At 40.6% G+C, this 22109-nt stretch overlaps 1 protein-coding gene across 4 annotated transcripts in view; it reads right to left on the bottom strand.

The window, feature by feature from the left end:
* The window catches only part of Gnl3l (G protein nucleolar 3 like), a 34262-nt gene that overhangs the window by 2996 nt on the left and 9157 nt on the right, over positions 1-22109 (bottom strand). For all 4 annotated transcript variants that reach the window (XM_003462340.5, XM_063245955.1, XM_013143140.3 and 1 more), the window contains 12 exons: positions 19396-19436; positions 17776-17883; positions 16637-16753; positions 15778-15861; positions 15213-15348; positions 14184-14287; positions 8517-8661; positions 6437-6524; positions 5783-5957; positions 5556-5698; positions 4983-5119; positions 2069-2193 (listed from right to left, as the gene is read on the bottom strand). In XM_003462340.5, the coding sequence (XP_003462388.2) occupies positions 2069-2193; positions 4983-5119; positions 5556-5698; positions 5783-5957; positions 6437-6524; positions 8517-8661; positions 14184-14287; positions 15213-15348; positions 15778-15861; positions 16637-16753; positions 17776-17883; positions 19396-19436 (1403 nt within the window). The remainder of the gene's footprint in view (positions 1-2068; positions 2194-4982; positions 5120-5555; positions 5699-5782; positions 5958-6436; positions 6525-8516; positions 8662-14183; positions 14288-15212; positions 15349-15777; positions 15862-16636; positions 16754-17775; positions 17884-19395; positions 19437-22109) is intronic.

Raw genomic sequence — 22109 nt, 5'->3', positions numbered from 1 at the left:
CTAGCTCCTGAGCCCAAGCACATGACCATGCACTATACTGTAGCAGGAAAAAGCATGATGGAGCAAGTCTGAGCAAAGCTACATATTGTTATGGTTCTGGGACTGGGAGCAGCAGCACTATTCACAATACTGTATACTCTAAAGAGGTGTCTCCTCGAGTTAGATGATGAGGTTACCCTGTTGGGAGCCCTGAACTGAGTCTGGTACTTGTACTATAGAAAGGGGAACTATCTGCAAGGTTCTGAGGAAAAGTTAGGTGCCTAGGGTCTTATGGGCTCAGTGAAAAATATCATGGAGGGAAATGACCTAAATCACACAAGTTAATATTGATTTTTCCTTGAAGCAATAGGAAAGCCTCTAAAGCTATGTCAGGACCTACTACTGTCCAATTCAGATCTCATTTTTTCTTAAGAAACCCTTCAAAGCTGGGCATCATGGTACATGCCTATCATCCCAGCACTCTAGGAGACAAAGTTAAAAAGATCCCAATTTCCAGGCCAGTCTGGGCAGTTTGGTGACTCAACAAGATCCTGCATATAACTAAGTAACAAAATAAATGAGATTAGGGATATAGCTCAATGCAAGGACCCTGGGTTAAAAAAACTTTTCCAGATATTATGTAGTCATGAAAAGATAAAGAACGGCTCTTAATACAATTTGAATTAAAATACTTGCCTGTAGCTGTTTGCGTGTACATATATGAATAATGACTAGCTCTGAAAGGAAATATAAAAGTCTGTTGATAGTAAATGCCTCCAAGGAAAGGACATGGTGGATTGGGAGACAGAGACTTACTTTTTAGCCCATACCTTTCGGTATCTTTTAAATTTTAAACCAAGTATATGCATTACTAGAAAATAAGAAAAACATTATTATAAGGAAAATAAAAAATAAAAACCTTTGACTCAGGAAAAAAAACAGAAACAAAAATCAACCAACTTTCAGGGTTTTTATATTTTATGGTTTAAAATCAAACTCAGGGCCACTTATGATCTGAGTCTGTACTCATTTTTCTCTAGCTCCCAACTCTCTACTCTAGCTAGCTGACACTACCACCACATTCCCCATTAACACCATACTCACTCTCTGAGGGCTCATCATGAGTACAGGCCGAGTCCCTGCCCAGAGAACTCAGTCTTTAAGATTTAGCTGAAGTACGACTTCCTGAATCCACAAGTGATATAGTTTAGGGCTCTTGGATCCATGTTGTACCAACCTCTGCACCCACTCCCTACCCACCAGTATCCCAATATCCCTATTACAGTGCAGAGTTGTGTGTCTGAGATCTACTTTTTAATGTGATCTTTTGAAGGGCAGAAATGGGGGAACTAGCAGAAGAAGCAGGATAAAAAAAACCTGGAGTCATTTAACAAGTCTCAGGCATATAGACTCAAGCCTGTAGCTAAGTAATGGGAAGCCATGATAGGATTCTCAGCAGGTGAAGTAACACAATCAGAATGCACCTTAGAAACCATGGGACAAAGTTCCAAGTGAGTTGAAGGTTACAAGCTTATTCTAGGGTTGTGGGAATGACAGAAGAAAAAGAAATTCACAGCTTTTCAGGAGATTTAGAGGAAGAAGCCAAGGGACTTAGTCACTGACAGACAGTAGATGGCAGTGGTGTTGAACCTATGGCACAGGAGTTGTTTGTCCTTTAAGACAAAAGATGTTAATATAAGAGTTGTTTTCTCTAAACTAAAACCATAGTATTCAGGTTTAACTGCAATGCTGGCACTTTGTAAAAAATAAGTGGTTTTGGGGTTGCAGTTTGGGCACTCCTCTCTAAAAGTTATGGTATATGGAATCTTAGATACTAGTCAAGGGAAGAAGAGTAGTTTGTGAGTTGAACAACTAAATGACTAGATAGTGGTACCTGCTCTATGCTGGAACCAGGCTGAAAAACCTCCTCCTTGGACCTGTCCTTGTTTGGAAAAGGAAACACCATGCCCAGGCATCCAGGATCCCACAACATGAACCATTTATCACCTGTGACAGCTTGGTGGAAAGGACTGACCACTTGTCAGAATCTTGGGTAGAGAGAGTTACCATGAAGAATGTAGATAGGTACCTGATATGCAGTAGTTTTATTTTCAGTGGCATCTGGTATTTTCGTCACTGGAGAATGCCTCTTGATATCCACTTCAAGTGGGTCTATGTCACCCAACAGCTCATCAGACTCTCCTGTAGCCAAGCCTTTAACACAACCAATACCACTGTCAGGGCCCTGGTTCCTTCCCACTGCCACCTCCCTGGTCAGGCTTCAGCAGACAGGACGTGTAGGTATTGCCCAGGGGAGTCAGTGGGAAGGTGGCTTTTTCTTCCTACTGAAAGGCTAGCAAAAAAGATTAAAAGCATGAGTTTTATAATGGGACACTTGTCTGCTGGGAACTAACCTTGGCTTACTCATCTGAAAAATGAGAATTTCACAAGATGCATTCACATATGGCTGCTGTGAGGCATGGCAGAGGATACCTATAATGCTCTGGCCTGACTCTGATACTGCTCTGTATATGTTAACCACTGAGTTTCTCTCCCAAGATCAGGAGCAGGACTCTTCTTCCCTCTAGCCACTTGCCTACAGCTAGATTCCACTACAACCCTCAGATGTGCCCAATGCCTTGTGCCCACACTATTCTCACACCTGCATCCACAACTTTGTCCCTATCCCCTTTCCTGTGCCTCCTAATCCCTACTCTCCTTGCAAGATCCAACATTAGGACTAACTCCTACAGAAATCCTTCACCATTAACCTCTTTCCCAATCTGCTTCTCAATTTCCCAGGGCTTTATGTTTTCCCAAATTGCATTCTCAGTTAAAGTCAAGGCCAAGCATCATTTTAAGGATAGGAGCTCTAATTTCTCCAACTGCCCATTTGACAGAAGTAGAAACTGAAGTTCAAAAAGTGGCTTCCCTGAAGCCACATGGTAGAATACTAAGAAGCAGGTAAGTCCTCATTTATGATCGAAGGACACTAGAAGACCCAGAGAAGGAAAACAGTGGCTCTCAAGAGAAACAGAGACACCAGAAGCCAGGCCAGCTAGAACTTTCTTAACTACCCCAGAGTATCTACAAACAGACTAATAAGACAACTCTGCATGGGCAGGATGGAAAAAGCAGCAAGAGCTATAAGCCAGACTGTACAACAGGATCTGAAGAGAAGAAACTTTTTTACCTCCTCTCTCTCTCTCTCTCTCTCTATATATATATATATATATATATATATATATGTGTGTGTGTGTGTGTGTGTGTGTGTGTATCTCAGCAAATAATGATCTTAGTAACAGCCAACATTTACTGAGCATTTATTTATTGTATGTCAGACACTGTTTTTCTATGTGTCTTTTATTAGTTTTTTGGTGCTAAAGACCAAACCCCCAGGTCTTTATGCATGCTATACACAAGGTCCGCCCCTGAGATATAACCCCTGCCTTTCATTATGGTTTGTATCTAGATTCCCCTCAACTCTATCAAGGCCTCATGAGGTCACAGACAGATCTTCTCAGAGGTGGCTAGATCTAGGTAGGGTGTGTGATGCTGGGATTAAGGGTCATCCACACTGGGTGTATTACTCACTCTTAATAGCAGGTTGCCTTGATGGAATATAAGGGACAGAAAGGGGGCTGTTATGGTCACTTGCTGCTTTGCTATAGACTCTTTCCTGTGCAATGGCCCTCTGCCATGCTACCCTGGCTTGGAGTCAGCCAACTACAAACTGAAACCTCTATGAAATGACCTACAGTAAAGCTTTTCTTCTTTAATTTTTGGTGTTTAGTATATTGTCTCAGCAATGAGAAAAGTAACTAAGACAGCTTACCTTTTTTTTTTTTTTTGTACTGGGGATTGAACTCAGGACCTCCCATTTGCCAAGTAGGCACTTACGCAGCTGAGCTAAACCCCCAGCCCCACCTTACTCTCTTACATATGAAACAAATCTTCACAATTATCCCAGCAAGTAGGTACTATTGTATCCATTTTTCAAATAACACCATTGAGACAAGGAGAAGTGAAATAACTTGTTTAGCATCACAAAGCTCACAGGAACAAAGCTTAGATTTGTGCAGCCCATACTTTTTACCACCTAGCTATTCTAAGCTAGATGTTTTAGGCAACGGGGCAGGAGAGCTGGTTTCAAGGCCACCTCTCTACACTATTGACTTAGTATCACATTTGGCAAATGTCACATTTTTTGACTTTGAGCCAAAGGATAATAAGGAAAATCTGGGGATGCATTTGAAATGGCTGTGAAAAAGCCTAGGGCAATGACAGAAAGTTTCTGAAAGGTGCACTTCAATCCACTCCAGGTCCCCAAAGATAAGAGATAGAGCCTCGTACTTTCAGAGCAAGTCTCAGATATTTTTCAGATTTCTTTCACACTTACCAAAAATTCAAAACCATCATCACTACCACCCCCACAGCCAGATTAGAATTCTCTACCTTGCAGAAGAAATTAAGCTTAGAGTTGGTTAAACTTATCCAAAGCCCAAGTAGAGTGTTATGGTGGTTTATACTAGATGCCCCCCGCCCCACAAAGCCTCACGTGTTCACAGGCAGGGCTTTGCGGATATGACTAGATAATGGGAGTGTGATACCTATGAATTAGTCCATTGATACATAGCTAAATATATTTGAAAGGTAAACCCTGGTTGGAGGAGGTAGGTGATGAGGCGTAACTTGAAAGGATGTATCTCCTTCCCGACTCCCCTGGTCTCTCTCTCTTCTTGCCACCATGCCATGAGCTATTTCTCCTCTGCCATACCTCCCTGCCTTTGAGCCAGTCTATTGATTGAAATATCCACAAACTATGAGCCAAAATATACCTTTCCTCATTTAAGTTGTCAAGGTCAGGTATTGTGTCCTGGTGATGATAAAGTGACCAAACACAGGACTAAAGAAGGAGAGATCAAGTGTGAGATCCACCATCAGGTTAAATCCATGTAGCTGTGCTAGATCAAGACCAGGTATACCTACCCATCTACACTTACATTCCATAGTGTCTTCATTGGCCTGCTCAGTATTCTCAACGTCAAAGACCTCAGTCATCTCCTTAACAATCTCAGCACTGAGATGGGCAGGCAGAGTGTGCGTGGGTGGTGGTGGTATATAGAATCTGATCTTCCCACTGCATTGGGAGGTAGTGGAAGACAGTAGTGATATTACTGAAAGGACAAACAACCAATCAAAAAGAGGATGAGTTGGCAAGCAAGAAATGGTGTGAGGGACCAAAAAATGCAGATAAGGAAGGGGATATAACAAGAAGTAAAATGTATATGGGCCCCATGGTGAACATAATCATTATGTACTGCAAACATGTACTAATAAAAATTAAAACTAAAAACAAAAAACAAAAAAAAAAAAAAAACCTTAGACAGTGGGCTCTAAACAACAATGGGCTCTGTTGCTGGATAATCACTGGACATGAAGTAAGATGCACTGAAACCTTGACTGTCCCCTACCCTGGGGCCAAGGAAGTCAGGCTTCCAAACTAGCTGCAAAGAACACAGATGAAATCTTATAGAGTCAGACCTTCCAGCTGGCCTCATGCTCAGCCTCCTTACCTCACCCAGTCAGCCAGAACAGCTTTAGCAGCCTGCTCTTGACTATATAAACCTCCCTTTTTCTTCTTTCCCAAGCGGTGTGCCACTGCAGTCAGAAAGTGCTCAGTGGTCTGGAACTCAGACACACCATAATAGTTGGAAATCTGGTGAAGGGAGGAAGAGAAGTCATGAAGAATAAAGGGCCTTTGGACTGGGGTAAGGTATCCACTAGGGGCCCTGGTTTGTACCTCTTCCAGATTGCAGTGTTGCAAGATAGTCTCCACATGGCTCACAGGGTCTGCCAGCTTCTGCACATGGATGCAGTTGCGCAGGATGGCACCCACTTCTGAGTTGGATCCTGGGACAATGCCTGGAGCATCCAGCAGCCTAATAAACTTGTCCAAATAGACCTCCTGCATGAATCTAAAGCAGGAGACAGAAAAAAGGCCTCGATGTATCTGGCATCTGGTCACAAAAGCTAGACTTAGGGCAGTTGGGAGGAGATAAAGGAGCAGAAGGTATCTTATAGGTGAAATAGAGATGTAGGACCAGGAGGTTCTGGGACCCTATAGACATAGGGTTGATTCTAAAATCTAACCTCTACCACTGGGGAGTGAGGTGTAGGACCTTAGGAAAGCCTCTGATTCTGAGTTTTAGCTGCTTCCTTTAGGCACAAAGCTGCTCACAAATAGCCCAATCTTGTATAGTTGCTAGGAGGCTTCAATGAACTAACAAGATAAAGCCAGGATGGTACCTGACACACACCCAGGGTATGCCAGTTAGATGAGTGGAATTCCCATGCCAGAGGAAAGAAACAGCCCAAAATTAAGAAAGGGACAGTTGTTGAGGTGTGGGAGTTAGGAGTGATGGTAGGTAGTGTCATGGAGTTGTATACTGCTTACTTAGTGACCCCAGGAACAGCTCCCACATTGCATGCACGGCTGCGCTTCAGGCTATTGATCAGGCTACTCTTCCCAACGTTAGGAAGTCCTGCAAAGTAGCAACAAATGACTCAAGACAGAAAGGATACTCAGGAACATTTAGGCCTGCCTGTATGGAGGTGGCCCTGGCAGGGGCAGTGGCAAGGCCATGGAGCGCTAAAAACAGAGGCTGGCCTCCTCCTATCTTGCCATACCAGACCCTGGCCAAGACCCCAAGGCCTTTCTAACACTCTGCTTTTCTGGGCATGCTGGGTAAATATGTGCTTCTCTCTACATGTAACACCCACTACCTACCCATAACCAACCCAGAGAGGTGTTCAATGCAAGGTCTTGTAGATATGATCCACCAGAAAGAGGAAATCAAGAAATGTGTATGTGTAACAGAGAAGCATCTATTCTGGTGTGCATTTCCCCTTGGGAGAGGAGGTTCATCTCCAGGTGCCAGTCTGTCCCTCCACGCAGCTTGTCTTTTCTGTGGTATGCTTCCGTATTTGGATACCTGTGAACTGCTATTGATCTAAGGACATTTTTTTGTGTTTTTCCCTTACTAAATTTCTTATTCTACCTGTTCTCTGTCCACATGTGCTCAAATCTACACCATGTGTACCTCTCTTTCACGTATAGGTCGAGTACCCCAAGTACTTTAAGTCTTGTATATCTCTCTCTGTGTGCCCGTTGATCATTCCACATATAACTGTTTGCTTTTATTCTGTGTCACAGCCTATTTCTCTACCATCTCTTTGTATCTCTCTATAGGTTTACATCTAAACATCTTTCTCACCCTGACCATTATCCTTTTTCTGTGATTCTCTCCACACCATCAAGTTTTCCTCTCTGTGTATTTCCTTCTATGCTAATGCCTACCAATCTCTTTTCCTCCACTTTGTAGGTCTGTCTCTATGTGTACATCCCCTATGTGATTCATTGTGTCTCTTTTTCTGAGTCTCTAACTCCTCTCCCTCTCTACTTCTCTATACATACATATACACATCTGCCTCACGTCAAGACATGTCTGTGCATGTTTCTCTCTGTAACTCTGGCTTATGTCAGAGTCATGGTGTATCTAGGTTCATGTGTGTCTACCTACAGCTTCATGTGCTTTGATGGAGCAGATTTGGGGTATGTGTAAGAAAGGCATAGTCCGCATGCATTTTGCTTGAATCTGTATCCAGATATGCACATCAATATAGACAAGGTATCTCAATCTTTCTGGTGTCTCCCTCTGCAGATCTCTGTACGCACACGTAACTTTCTCTTTATCCTCCCTTTTGATGTACTCACACACTAACTCTCACAAGCTCTCTCATCCCCCTCACCTCTGTTAAATTTGTCTTTGTTTTCCATTCTCCACCAACCCTGACATTCGGCTTTCCTATTCTTTTCTGTGTCTTCTTCTTTGTCTATTATAATCTGTCTCTACCTCTCTTGATTTCTCTGTTCCCCTTGTATGCTCCTTCCCCCAGTACTTAGAATTTCAGAAAGGCCCAGGTTTGAGTCTCAATTCTGTCCTGTTTCACAGAGTACTGAGCTCTACAAGTTCCTTTTCCCTTCTCTGGGCCTCAGTATTCTCATCTGTAAAGAGGGATGGGAACATTTCTCTCCCTCAGCTCTGACAGGATGAGATGGTAACAACTCCAAGACTGGCACCACACATTTGGTCCATGGTTCTAACAGTCAAAACATAATGGTCAAGCTGGACATGGTGGTGTATGCCTGTAATCCCAGCACTTGGGAGGCTGAGGCACGAGGACTGCCACAAGTTCAAGGCCAGTCTGGTCTACATAGTTACATAGTGAACTGAAGGCTAGTTTCAACTATGTAGTGACACCCAGTCTCAAAAACAACAACAAAAAAAACACAATGGTGATTCCAAAGTAAGTCTTCCTATATCCACAGAATCAAAGTACAAATCACAAAATACTTCCTGAACCATTCTCCTCTTCCCCAAAAAGGCAACTCATTCTTCCCAGGATCCTTTTCCCCAATTCAGTCCCTGTCTGAGAAAGGAGCCTAGGCCTCATGACCATTCACCAGACCTTACCCACAACACCCACACGGATGTGGGTACGCACTTCACCCACGCAGCAGTACTTCCCCAGAACCCTCATGAGGTTTTCAGCTCCAAAGCAGGCTTTGCTTTTCAGCAGTGACTCAGGAGCTTGCACCACTGGCACACTGCATCGATTCTGGAAAATGAGAATAGTATTAGAGAAGAGGCATCAGGTGAGAGATACGTTCTGAACCCTGATTTCCAACTTGCAGCAAAACATTCAAAATCTCCCTGTGATCATACTGAGCTCCTCAGCACAAAATGGAGGACTTCTTGCACAGGCTCTAAATACCTACCACTTTCCCACTCCCTTTGTATCTACAGTCTTCTCTGTCCCTGCCTCTGCTGTCACATATGTGCCTCTTGCCTCCCATGAAGTGACAAGATAGCATTTTCACTCTATACAGGCCAGGTTTGAGTTCTGCCTCTCACAAGCTTATACCCAGATGGTGTGCTTCCCTTCCGCAGGCCTCAGGTGCCTTCATGTACAAACAAGGATACCTGCCCTTTCTGCCTACTTTCCCATGACCCCTCACACAGGATAAGGCCATCCTGGCCTCCTATCTCTTTCTGCCTGACACTATGTCCTCTGTCCAGAATACCCTTTTCTTTCTCTTCCCTCATTAACCATATATTTTTAGTATCACAAAGTTAGAATTAATATCAATCATAAACAGGTTCAAAAGATATATCCTTAAGATGAAATACAGATATGAGGAAAAGATGGTGGATACATAACAGCAGCTACAGTGGCTCTCTCAGATAGCCAGCTTAAATTGCAGGAATGGTGCAGTGTGGGGAGTCCTAAGCAGAGGGAGATATACCCTGCTGACCCAGGAACAAACTAAGCTTACAGAAACCAATTGAAATGCAATCCCAGTGCACCGCACGTGAATTGGCACAGCTGGGATAGCCTGCTAGCTGCAACTCACCAGAGACTCGAACGCTCTGAGAGCAGGAATCAGCGAACCAAATTGGAAGAGGAAATGCCAGGGAGCCCTACATCAACCTGCGGTGGGTGTGAGAGATGGGGACCCTCCCATAGTCAAAGAGGCTCCAACAGACTACATTCTGAGACCAGGCAAACTGGCCAGAACAGGGTGCTGCAGTGACTTCAGTCACATATTCCCCTCTCAAGCGGGATAGGTGGGGAGCGCTTGACCTAGGTGATGCCACAGACTGAGGCCCAATTGGCTAGTCCAAACCAAGGTCATGCGCCTGGCAGTACAACCTAATGCAGTGAAGCCTTCAGTAGGTTGACCTAGAGGGGCGGGCCCAGCATAGGCTGTGGGGTTTGTACCTCCTAGTACACTGCAGTGGGTGGGAACACCTTGTCAGTGTGCTTCAGACAAACTGAAACCCACGAAGAAACTGGGCCTCCTATATACGCCTATATGGAAAGGAACAAAAAATATGAGAAGAGGAGGCAACAAGAAAGGGTTCTCGGTCCCCAATCCTGAGAACACTGATCCAGGAAAGGTAAATGCAAAGGAGAATGAGGACAGAAAACAAGCAATATCAGGCATGGCAGCAACAGACATAAAGCAGTATCTTAGGGACCTCATAGACCAGTTCAGAAGTGAAGTAATAACCAAGTAAAGCAAGATATAAGTAGAATAGTTAAAGAAATGCTAAGCACCTCCCAAGAAAAAACAGATGGTAGAATGGAAGAACAAAAAAAAGGGGGAGAATTGTTTGATGGAGAAAATAGAGAAAACATAGAAATACATCAAGCAGGTTCAAAGAGATTACCAGAAAACTAAAAACTCTATTGAAAGCTGGCATAACAGCTTGAAAGAAACTAAAGATAGATTATCTGAATTGGAGGACAGGTTTGCAATGTGGGAGCATGAAAGGAAAAACTTCTTAAAAACAACAAGGAAATAAGCAGTAACAATACAAAGGCCAGAAGACAATAAGAGTATCTATAACTTAAGAATTAAGAATGTAAAGGAAGCAGGGATACACACAAATGAACTGCAAAGGCTATTCACAGAAATAATCAAGGAGAATTTCCCAAATATAGGAAAAAGTAAAGATGCTCAGATGTATGAGGCATACAGAACTCCAGCCACCTACAATCCAAACAGAACTACAACCAGGCATATAATAATCAAAATTCCAGAAATCTAATATAAGAACAAAATATTAAAAGCTGTCAGAGACAAGAAACAGATCACTTACAAGGGAACACCCATCAAAATTACAGCAGACTTCTTGGCACAAAACATCATATCACGAAGAGTGTGGGGCGAAATAATCTAGGCTTTGAAAGACAATAACCTCCAGCCAAGATTGATATATCCTGCACAACTGTCACTAGAAATCAATGGAGAAACAAGGTGCTTCCAGGATAAAGAGGAACTGGGGGAATTTGCAACCACCAATGCAACTCTACAGAGAATACTGCAAGATATTCTAAAAAAGAAAAATACGAAGAATCCAGAAGTAGCAGCAGAGAGGCCACAATGAATAGAGCAGAAAGCAAAATGAAGAAGACAAACTGACAACTAATGACAGAAAAAGAGCTCAACAGAAATGAGGCAGAGAAAGTTGGATATAATTTCTAATATAGATGGCCTAGATACACTAACTTAAGGGAAAAAGAGAGAATTGCAGGCAGAGTGGATCAAGAGATCCACCCCGAGAGGGTCTTTATAGGAAATATAATTAGCCTGAAGAAGGTTATATGGACCAAAATCAAACATGAGAAAACGGAACTCATTGTGATAGGGAACCAGAGAGTAATAGGGGTAACTAGACCAGAATTTGTGGATAGGTTGAACAGATAGGCTTTAATAAATGAAGAAATATAACTAGAAATCCAGCCTAGGAGTGAGAACGTTCAGAAAGACTTAGGTAAATAGCAGGTTGCCCCAGCACAAAACCATGAGTGTTGGGAGACACAAAAATACACAGTTCATTCTGGGGGAGAAAAGAGGAGGAATAGTCCTCAAAAAAAAAAACCAGCAGAAGATATAGCTAATAGTGCATCAGGAATTAAAACCCCTATTACTCTCACAACTCTTTTTGGCTGGAAATTGTTCCATCCTAGTTTGTATATAAGCACTGGAACTGAGGGGCACAGACAGCTGTCCATAGCATAGGGGACATCTTTAATTCCCTATGAACTCAATCAGAATCCATGTATGACTTATACTGTTGTATCATGACTGATGTTAGTTAAATCTGACTTGTTTGATTGCTGCTTATTATTGACAGATTTTATTCAAAACTGTAAGTTTGATGGTATCAAGTTGAGGAGTATAGACAACTATAATGAAAATGATAATGATTCACTATGATATCCATTCTGATTTGATTACTACCTGTTTTTGTAGCTCTACACTATCTACAAAGTTGTATTTCTGTTAATACTGTTATGTACTGATGTGTTCAATTATATTTTATCTGATGATATAGCCAATTCGGTTGATGATAACAAGAAACAGCACAGTGACCATGATAGAACTCCTTATAGAGCAGATTTATATCTTTTTAGTTTTATATGTCTATAGGAAAAAGTTTAGTTCTGTCCTGCTTTGTTTTGTTTCTCCCTCTAATATAGAAAGGATAGAAATACATGTTAAGACTCATGCTTACGTAAAACCTGTAAACAGTTTATGAGAACTGATCTGATGACACATGATGAAATTAACAAAAACTTTGAAGGAAAGAAAGTGGCATTTCAGTACCCAATCCTGTTTCCAGAGTGTTATGATGTGAAATCCAGCAATATTATTAATCTTTATTCAGAAGGATTTTAATCTAATAAGTTGTATTAGGTCTCAACATAAATGAAGATATGGATAAATGCGTACATGTCTAAGGGTATAGGATTGATAGCCATAATACTTAGTTTTTGTTGGATAATTCAACAGAACTGTTTACAGTCTCCCTGGTTAAATTCCCATTTATATGTTCCACTTGTGTACCTTGAACAACTATTTATAAGGGGACAATATGTATACATCAGCTAGTGATTACTGTTTATTTCTTTGAAAGTATGTACTATTTCTGTCTGTTTTCTATTTTGTTTTGTCTTTCTGTAAATAAAAAAAGACGAAATACAATTGGAAAACAACTGCTCAAAAAGAATGTTTATAACATCTTTGCCATCAAAATGGCAAAATTAAAAAAGTGGCTAGAATGTGTAGCTCACAAATTGAATACTTGTCTAGCATGCATAAGACCCTGGGTTTGATCCCTAGCACAGTACAGCCTTAGCACAGCACAGCACAAGAAAAAGAGCCAAAATAGTAAATGAAATAGTGTATTTCTCAAAGACTTAGAAGTTTAATGCTATCTGAATAAATTCAGTTTAGGTTGACCCTGTTTATATAGAGACTTCTGTTTAGAAAATGTTGATAGAATCAATCACATGTCACTGGGAGTAAAAAGAGGTTTGCTTACAAAAGGCACACAGTGTAATGTTACCAAGTATTGGCAAGGATATAGAACAAGAGGCACTCATACATTCATCATCCTCACTAATGAGAGAATAAGCAGAAGGATGATTTGTTAGTGTCTAAGAAAATGTGTAATGAACAACAAAACTTATGTCTGATCCAGTCACTTTATCTTTCAATACCTAACCCATACCAACACTCGCTCATTTGCCAAGCAGACATATGCAAACATGGTTTGTGGAAGTATTGATTATAACAAAGAAAAACGAAACTAGAGGTTGGGGACGTGACTCAGTGACAAAGAGCTTGGCTAGCACACAGAAACCCTTAGGGTCCCTCCTTAAAACTGTGAAAGAGCTGGGCGTGGTGGTGTATGCCTGTAATCCCAGCACTCCAGAGGCTGAGGCAGCAGGATCACCTTAAGTTTGAGGTTGGTCTGGGCTACATGCTGAGTTCAAAGCTAGCATGAACTACATAGTAAGACCTTGTCTCAACCAAAAAAAAAAAAAAAAACTCTGAAAAAGAACAACTTTTAACACATGGTACAAAATAAAGAAGAAAAAAAAAAAAAAACGCTCCAGTAAATTTTTCTCCTTGAAGTAGGCAATGTTTCTATAAGCTTTAGCACTTTATAATGTTTTATAATTTAACAATTTATAATGAAAATGTGTCTATATATTAATGATACCTTTTTTTGTGACAGGGTCTCACTGTGTAATTCAGCCTATCCTTGAATTCACTATGTAGCCCAGGCTGGCCTAGAACTCACAGTGATTCTGCTTCAGTCTCCCAAGTGCTGGTATTACAGATGTGCACCACCATGCCTGGTTAGTACGGCTTAAGAGAAAAATGAGGACCAGGGATATAGCTCAGTGGCACAGTGCCTGCCTGGCAAGCACAAGGTCCTGGTACCAAAAACTAACTAAATAAATAAATAAAATAAAATAAAGAAAGGAATAGGTATAAAATTTTTGAATAGTTAACTACATTTTCCAAATTTCCTTAAAAAAATCTGTAAATAGTATGCATTATCCTTATAGCTAAAAAAAAAATGCTTCCCCAAGAGCAATAATATAGGAAGAGGTAAAATCAAACTAAAATTAAGAAGTCACCCAGTAAAGTAAAAAGCTCAAAGTGAAGACCAACTTCAACTAAAGAAAGGGCTTCGAGGACCTGGTCCATATTATAACCCTCCCACCACCACCATGCTACTCTCAAAGAGGTTAGAGGCTTCTGATCTCATTCTTACCAAGTTCTTGACCTGATGCTGGGTGCTAGCCTTGAAAGCCACGGTTGGCAGCTCATTGCGAAGGTAATCTAGCCATTTCTCTACAACCTCCTTGGGAACCAGATCTGGGGAGAAATAGGAACAGATAGGGCTGGTAAGGAAAACACTGCCTCCATGTCTCTCTCCAAAGATTTATCTGGCTACCACCTGCTGCCAACAGTCTCTGTTCAGTTGTCCCTCCATAAGGGAGCCTATTCCCTCAGGGAAAATGTATAAACAATCTGTCTGACACCAGACATAGTCTAGTCAAGTCAGGAGCCAAAGACCTCCCAAAGATTATACTTTCCATCCCTTCTGTAGATCATTCTATGGTGAGCAAATACTAAAAATAATTGTAAAAGGAATGGCTATCATTTATGAAGTACTGACCACATACTTTATCATTAATTCTCACAAACCTTTAAGATTGGGATATCCATGGCCCATTTTAGTTAGAAAAATAAGAGCTCTCAGAAATGACATTAACTTGTTGAAGTAACTCAAAAAACACAGCTCAGGTGGGATGAGACCCAGACCTGAGTGAACCCTGAGTCCACGTGCTCTTCTGCCTCCCATACTGAGTTCCATCCTGGGGAGTAGAGAAACTCTCCAAGGCTATACAGTTACTGAAATTGATCAAAATGGTAAGAACAGAGAATTCAAAGGTAAATAGGTTTGGATTCTACCTCAGGCTACACTAAGTACGTCTTCAGATAATATTCCTGGCTATAAAAACTGCAATAAGAGTTACTACTTTGCATGCCTGTTACGAGTACCACTGAGTTGCTGGGTTTCAAGAATCTGATCTAAACTAGTCTTTCAAGAAGGCCTGACCTGCCAGAGGCAGTAGCACATGCCTATAATCCTAGCACTCGAGAGGCTGAGGCAAGAGGAAATGCTGCAAGTTTGAGGCCAGACTAAACTAGTCTCTAAAAGACTATCTCTAAAAACCAAAAAAGATGAAGGTTTGCCCCATTCCCCTGACCTTACACAATCCTGCCCAACACCTACCAATCTTGTTCAAAACTAGGACCAGCTTCTTGTTGCCTTCTGCCTGCAAAACAGCCTCTTCCATTTGGAAACAGCGGCAGCCCAGTGGGTCTCTGGCATCCAGGACTTCCAGAATCACATCAGAGTATTCCACCACCTGCAACATGAAGGATCAGGGTATGACAACAAGGAACAGACTAGTAAAGAAAAAAGTCTATAGCTCAGGGGAAAAAATAGAGCAAATAGCAAAAGAAAGGCATGGCAAGGGTGCATGCCTATAATCCCAGCACTCGAGGTTGATGCAAGAAGACTATTAAAAGAGTTCAAGGCTAGCCTAGGCTACATAGTGAAACCTTGTCTCAAAAAAAACCAAAAAAAAAAAAAAAGAAACAGAAACAGAAGACATGAAAATGGACTGGGGTCCTACTCAAATGGCCTTATGAAATGAGTCCTTGTCTGGCACAGTGGCACACATTTGTAATCACAGCACCTCCTGGCAGGACGATTGCTCCAAACTTGAAGCCAGCCAGAACCACATAGCAAGACCCTGTCTCAAAAACAAAACAAAACAAAAGAATCTCTGTACCTTGTGGAATTCCCTGTAGTAAGCCTTCCTTGTGGTCGCATCATCCAACTGAGGAAACATATTTAATTCCTGCAAAACTTCCTCCTAAAAAAAAAGAAAAGAAAAAAAGAATGGTCCAGGAGGAAAAGCAAGGTGAGAAAAAGTTCCAGGACTTTGAAAAGCACAGAAATCTGGGGAAGTCATAAATCCCAGCCCGTCTAAAAGGAACCCTGACCAAAAGCTGGGCACTGGAACAAAAGTAGATAGCCTCACACAGTACATACGTGTGTCTAGGTAGATGTGTGTGCTGGTACACCAGCCAGTCCTGAGTGTACACAGTGGTGTGTAAGAAAGGGATGAGAGGAGGGCCGTGACAAAATCTATGTGAGTCATGGAATGGGGGGGGGGGGGAGGGCAAATCTGTACGGTATGTAAAAGAATGGAATATGAGTTCAAAAGTGCATATTCTGCGTATGAGACAAGAACAAATGCCAGAAAGGCAGCAAGGAGGCCCAGAAGAAAGATGAAGGCCCCAGATATGCTCCCCTCTGTCTCATTCCTCCCTTCATACCCTCATACCTTCTCCCCATCCCTTCCCCTAGTCATACCTCTTCCCATGAGATACCTACTCCCACCACTCCATCTTCAAGTTCAAGCATGGGAGAGAAACACTCTCCAGAGATGTCCAGCCACAGGTAATGCGAAAACATGCCCCTTATTCCCCTCGCATCCTCCCCATTCTGTTCCCACTGTTTTCCTTCCTCTTTGTATTCACTTCTTTTTTTTTTCCCTCTAACAATTTCACATCTCTCCTTAACTGTTCTCAGAGCAATGGCAAATTCACACCAATCTCAATGAGAAGCAAGGGCTACCCTTTTACCTTGCATTCAAACTCCTCCTGACGTTTTAAGACATCCTGACAGTAGTTCTCAATGGTCCTGTGTTTGTGTCTCTCTTGTTCCCGAGCAGCTTGCTGCTTCTCCCTCATCTCCTCAACCTAAGACGTAAACAGAGATTGAGAATGTAGCTGACTGGGTCTGCATTCTAAGAGAGTATTAGGTAACAGACAGAAGAAATGGTGAAACATGGGAGAGCTGGGAGGAACAGGAATACAGGGAAAGGATAAAGAAGACAATAGTAGATAGTGTTTAAGAGAAGAATGAGATGGAGGCAAGGCAGAGTAGCAGAGAAAAATACTAAGTAGAGAGAATGCACTCTAGGGAAAAAGAACCTCTTAAAATCACACAGAAAGAAAACAAAATCCTAGCGTATGCCATCATTTAAAAAACAAGAAGACCTACCCCGCCTTGCCAAAAACAAAAAAGGCCACTGAGGAACCTTTACAAATTCAAAGAGTCTAAGTAAGGAGACATGACAAGTAAATGCAATATGGATTCTGGATTGGATCCTGGCGCACAAAAGAACACTAGTGGCAAAACTGATAAAATTTCAACAAAGGCTATGATTTACTCAATAGTTAATACTACGGTCTGAAGGAGATAGATATGATAAAACTGTTATATGTGTATATTAAAAAGCCACAATGAAACCCAATGTTTTGTGTGTGTGTATCCCACACAAACAAACATGGCTATATTTCCAAAATCATAGAAAAAATTAAGTTCATAAACAGAGGTACCACTGTACTACTAAAATATATATGGAAAGGGAAAAATAGTAACATCTAACCAATAATATTATACCAATATTAATTTCTTGGTTTTTTAATTGTTTTATGGTTATGCAAAATCTTAACATTAAACAAAGATGATAAATTATACAGTTTAGGAGAATCTCCAGTACTACTTCTATAACTACTATAAGTCTAAAATTCATTCAAAACTGAGCATAGTGGCATACCAAGATAACCTCCTTCACTTTCCTCATCCATCGTTTCAAGAATCCTCACCCATCGCTTTAAGAATCCTCACAACTCTGGTCTGTACCCTTTCATCCAACTCTTCTACAGACTGGGCATATAAACCAGGGACTTTCTCCCATTCAATGTAAACAACTCACCCTCTTCTTCTTTAATGCTGCCTCCCAGTTGGTGTGATCTTTGCAATGAACAAAATGGAAAGGGGTGGACACTCTGGAGGTTACTTTCTTCCTATTTTGCTTTGTAGGCTGTTCACCAGACAAGAGAAAAAATAAATAAAACAGCTAATGACCCCATGGAAATCATCCAACCCCTGTATATGTAGGACCTAAAGTTGTTCAGAGGAGAACAGTTGTGAGGGGAAAAGAATAAGCAAAAAAAGGCTCTGTCCCCAAAGATCTCCCATAACCAGGGAAGGGCTGACTGAAGAACTCTGGGGAAGTGGTAGAGGCAGAGGCAAGGATTCCAGGAAAAGTTTTGCAAGGCTAAAAGAAAAGCTTTCTAGACAAATAACTCCCAAAATCTGATCCTTAGAGCAGTAGCAGCACCACCCAGGAACTTGTGAGAAATATGAATTATCAATGGTTTCTCTTATGGGATAAACCCAATATATAAATAAAGTACAAAATAAAAGACAGAAAATAGAAAAAAAATTATTATAATCCAGGATGAACAATGTATCTAAAACTATACCTTGCTTTAGTATAATAGTCTTATGTGTTTTATATTTTTTTGACCTGTTAGTCTGGTTGTTAACCTGTAAGTATAATTAACTTCATAAAGATTTATAAAATACATAAATGAAATCTGATAAAGGCAAAAAACACATTTTTTTAAAAAAAGAGGGGTGGAGGGGAACAGGGAAAAAAGAATTGTGATATGCTATGTACATGTACCAATTCCCATAATGAATGCAATAATTATGTACTGCAAATACTACAAGTAAAACTTTTTAAAGGTTGAGAAACAAATATGAATTATTTAGCCAAGCATGCTGGTATAGGCCTGTGGTCCTAGCACTTGGGATATTGAGCCAAATGAATTCAAGGCCAGCCTAGGCTACACAGTATTGAGCTCAAGGCTACCCTGAAATACAAAGTGAGACCTTATTTCAAAAAAAAAAAACCAAAAGAAAAAATATACAAATTATCACATGCTATACCAGACACATCATGAGCCATCATTAATCAAGCTTTGAGGTAGAACCCAACAGGCTATGTTTTAAGCAAACCTGAAGACAATTCTGGAGTGTTTCTGTAACATTTCCAAACCCAAGGTATTTCCAGGTCATACTCTTCCCAGGAGATCCAGGAACTGGGACCCAAGATGACATTTAAGTTTCCTTCCTCTCTCTGAGAAATAGGGACTTGGGAATCAAAATGGCTTAAATCCTGTTGTGTTACCTTGAATCCAGGCACTTTCTCACTGAGACTGTTTCTTTGTTTAAAAAGTGAAGATTGATAGGCTAGGGGTGAAGTTTAGTTATATGGCACTTGCCTAATATGCATCAAAGTTCAACCCTCAGCAGCACCAAGGACAGGGGAGATAATTCCTATCAAAGTAAATCAAGCATAAAGCAGTGTATAGCTTAGGGTGGTAACTTAATACATACTGCTGCCAATTCTCTGCCACAGCTACCCCCCAAAAGAAAAAAGATCAGATATGCTAATTCTACTCTGTCCACTCAACCATTACCTTCTGACCTGATCCCAAATTCTCCAATAATGAGCATATTTCACCTGAAGGGAAGGCCAACTTACCTTCTTGCAGCCTTTGGAAACTTTACCTGGATTTTTATTTTCTACAAAAAACAAAGAAAGAAAGAAAGAAAGAAAGAAAGAAAGAAAGAGGGAGGGAGGGAGGGAGGGAGAGAGAGAGAGAGAGAGAGAGAGAGAGAGAGAGAGACAGAGAGACAGAAACAGAGAGAGAGAGAGAGAAGCCATTATTCACCTGCCCAAAGTTTATTGATACCTTAATCAAAATCAGGTTATACTAGGAAACTAAGAAGCCTCAGATATCATGACTGTCTAGATCCAGCACAAGGCAGAGACACAGACAGTAACAAAAATCTGATATCCTGAGAAAAAATGGTTTCTTTTAATTCTCACCACATTCAAGAGGGCAAAGGAATTCCTACAGAGGAAGTAGATTCTGAAAGGATAGAATATATACAAATATATTAACAGCTCAAGAATACTACACAAAGAACACTGACAGAGTGGCTATCACTGAAGCAGGACCCTCAGTTCCTCAAATGTCCATACCACAAATTTTTAATGAAAATATTCACTTTAGCTAACATTAGCTGGCTGTGCATATCAATACCTGTGCTGGGGGAATAGAGGAAATAATCTTTGTGTTTACCTACAGGACTAACAGTAAAGTGTACACATGTTTCAAAGTGTAAATAGGTAAGTTGAATCTATATTATGTACCATGTTACATTTTTGTGTATTTATATTTTTTATTAAATATTCTTTTGGTTTTTATTGTAGAATTAGTACAACTAAATATAGTGTTGCATGAAAATCTGCTTTTACACCTTTGAGAAGAGGTTGAAAGTGAATCATCAGGTGACTCAGCTATCAATAAATGACATGGATCATGTAAACCAAGTAAGTTAGCAATATATGCCAGAGAAGTACAAAATGCAGGCTTTGATTCATATGAGAAAAAATATAGTAATGTAAATGTCATAAAGAGACAAGCCACAGAATAGGAATAAAATTTTACTAACTATTCTTCAGACAAATGATTAACATCTAATGGAAGGCCTAGGAGGAGTAACAAGAAGCCAATCTGCCCTTCCCATTAGCCAACAGGCACACAGGTTGGGAATCAAGAACCTCTCAGCAATCAGCTAATCCACAGGACAGACTAAGTTGACAGGAACAGAGGTACCAAAACAACTTAATGCTTGTATTGTTTAATTCACTTTTCAGGCCTAAGGCCGGTAATCTAAGCATCTATCAAGAGGATAACAATATGCAACATAGCAAATATGGGGGATTTTCTTCTGTCTTGTTTGGAAATCCAATATTGTTTTCACTGGTTTGTTTTATTCCATTTTACTGTTTTTGTTTTATTCAATGTGTGAGACCAGCCTGGTTGCATACATAAGAGTCCAGGGCAGCCTGAACTACATAGGAAGACCCTATCTCAAAAACAAAACAAACCCCCATGCCCCAAAAATACAAAAATTATATCATAATAAAGATCTCAATGTAAAGGAAACACAATGGTAGACAGGAAATCTGTTAAAACTGATCATTAAGGCTAAAAAAGAGAACTAGCAATATAGCTAAGATCTATAATATATACAAGAAATGACACTTAAAATCCAGGAAGCATATCATAAAAAATAGATCAGAACTAAAATACCAATCACAACAAAGAATCAAGAAATAGGGATCAAGAAATCAAAGGCTTGAAAGCACGCTAAAGCCTTCACTCTGTAAGAGTAGGATTAAAACAGCTACTATTTGACATTGGCAATATAATGCAGAAATATAAATTTAGTTGTCTGATATAAATATGAATGAAATTCCTAATGTAACTTTAACTACTGAGGTAGTATTATTTTAAAACTTGATTAGCTTAGCAAAAAATAAAGGAAACAAAAACTAAATATAAGATAGCAGAAATTCAACTTGACTAAGTTATGATAATGGACATGACTGTGTCTTTCAAAAAACAAAACAAAACAAAACAAATGTTGGGCCCACACTTACAATCCCAGCTGCTCTGGAGGCTGAAGTTGGAGGATCAAAAATTGGAGGCAAGCTGGGCAACGTGGTGCCATTTCTATAATCCCAGGACTCTTGAGAGGCTGAGACAGGAGGATTACAAATTCAAGCCTCGCCTAGGCAATTTAGAGACTTAGTAAAAACCTGTCTCAAAAAACAGGGCTGGGGATATAGCTCAATACAAAGGCTCTGGCCTCATTTCTCAGTAGCAATCAAAAACAAGGGCCAGGCTAGGCTACATAGTGACGTAAGAGATCCTATTTATCTCAAAGCATTAAAAATGGTGCTGTGGGATGTAGCTCAGTGGTGAAGTGCCCCTGGGTTTAATTCTCAGTAATACACACACACACAGGTGCGCGCACGTGTTCACAAAAAGCAAAATACAGTTCCCAGGTCTCCTTTTGTTCAAAGTATCCATGTGGCAACAAAAAAAAGAATGGGGGCTGGGGATTTAGCTCAGCGGCATAAGTGCCTGCTTTGCAAGTGCATGGTCATGAGTTTGATCCATGGTAATGATAAAAAAAAGAATGAAAAATAAATAAACAAACTTGAAGGTTGGAATGAACCAGATCTGGTCATTTTACCCAATGATTTCAATTTGCTTACCTCCCTTGGAAATTGAATGCCTGCATTGGATACATGCACAAAATAAAAGAAAATACATAGCTCAAAAAGGAGGAAAGCATCTGGCTCCAGTGGGGAGAAGTGAACAGGGAAGAAGTGAAAAG

The sequence above is a fragment of the Cavia porcellus genome, unplaced genomic scaffold (assembly GCF_034190915.1).
Source record: "Cavia porcellus strain 051 isolate PalLab524CR breed Dunkin Hartley unplaced genomic scaffold, mCavPor4.1 scaffold_3, whole genome shotgun sequence".
Taxonomy (NCBI): Eukaryota; Metazoa; Chordata; class Mammalia; order Rodentia; family Caviidae; genus Cavia; species Cavia porcellus.
This window is presented reverse-complemented; position numbering and strand designations above follow the sequence as displayed.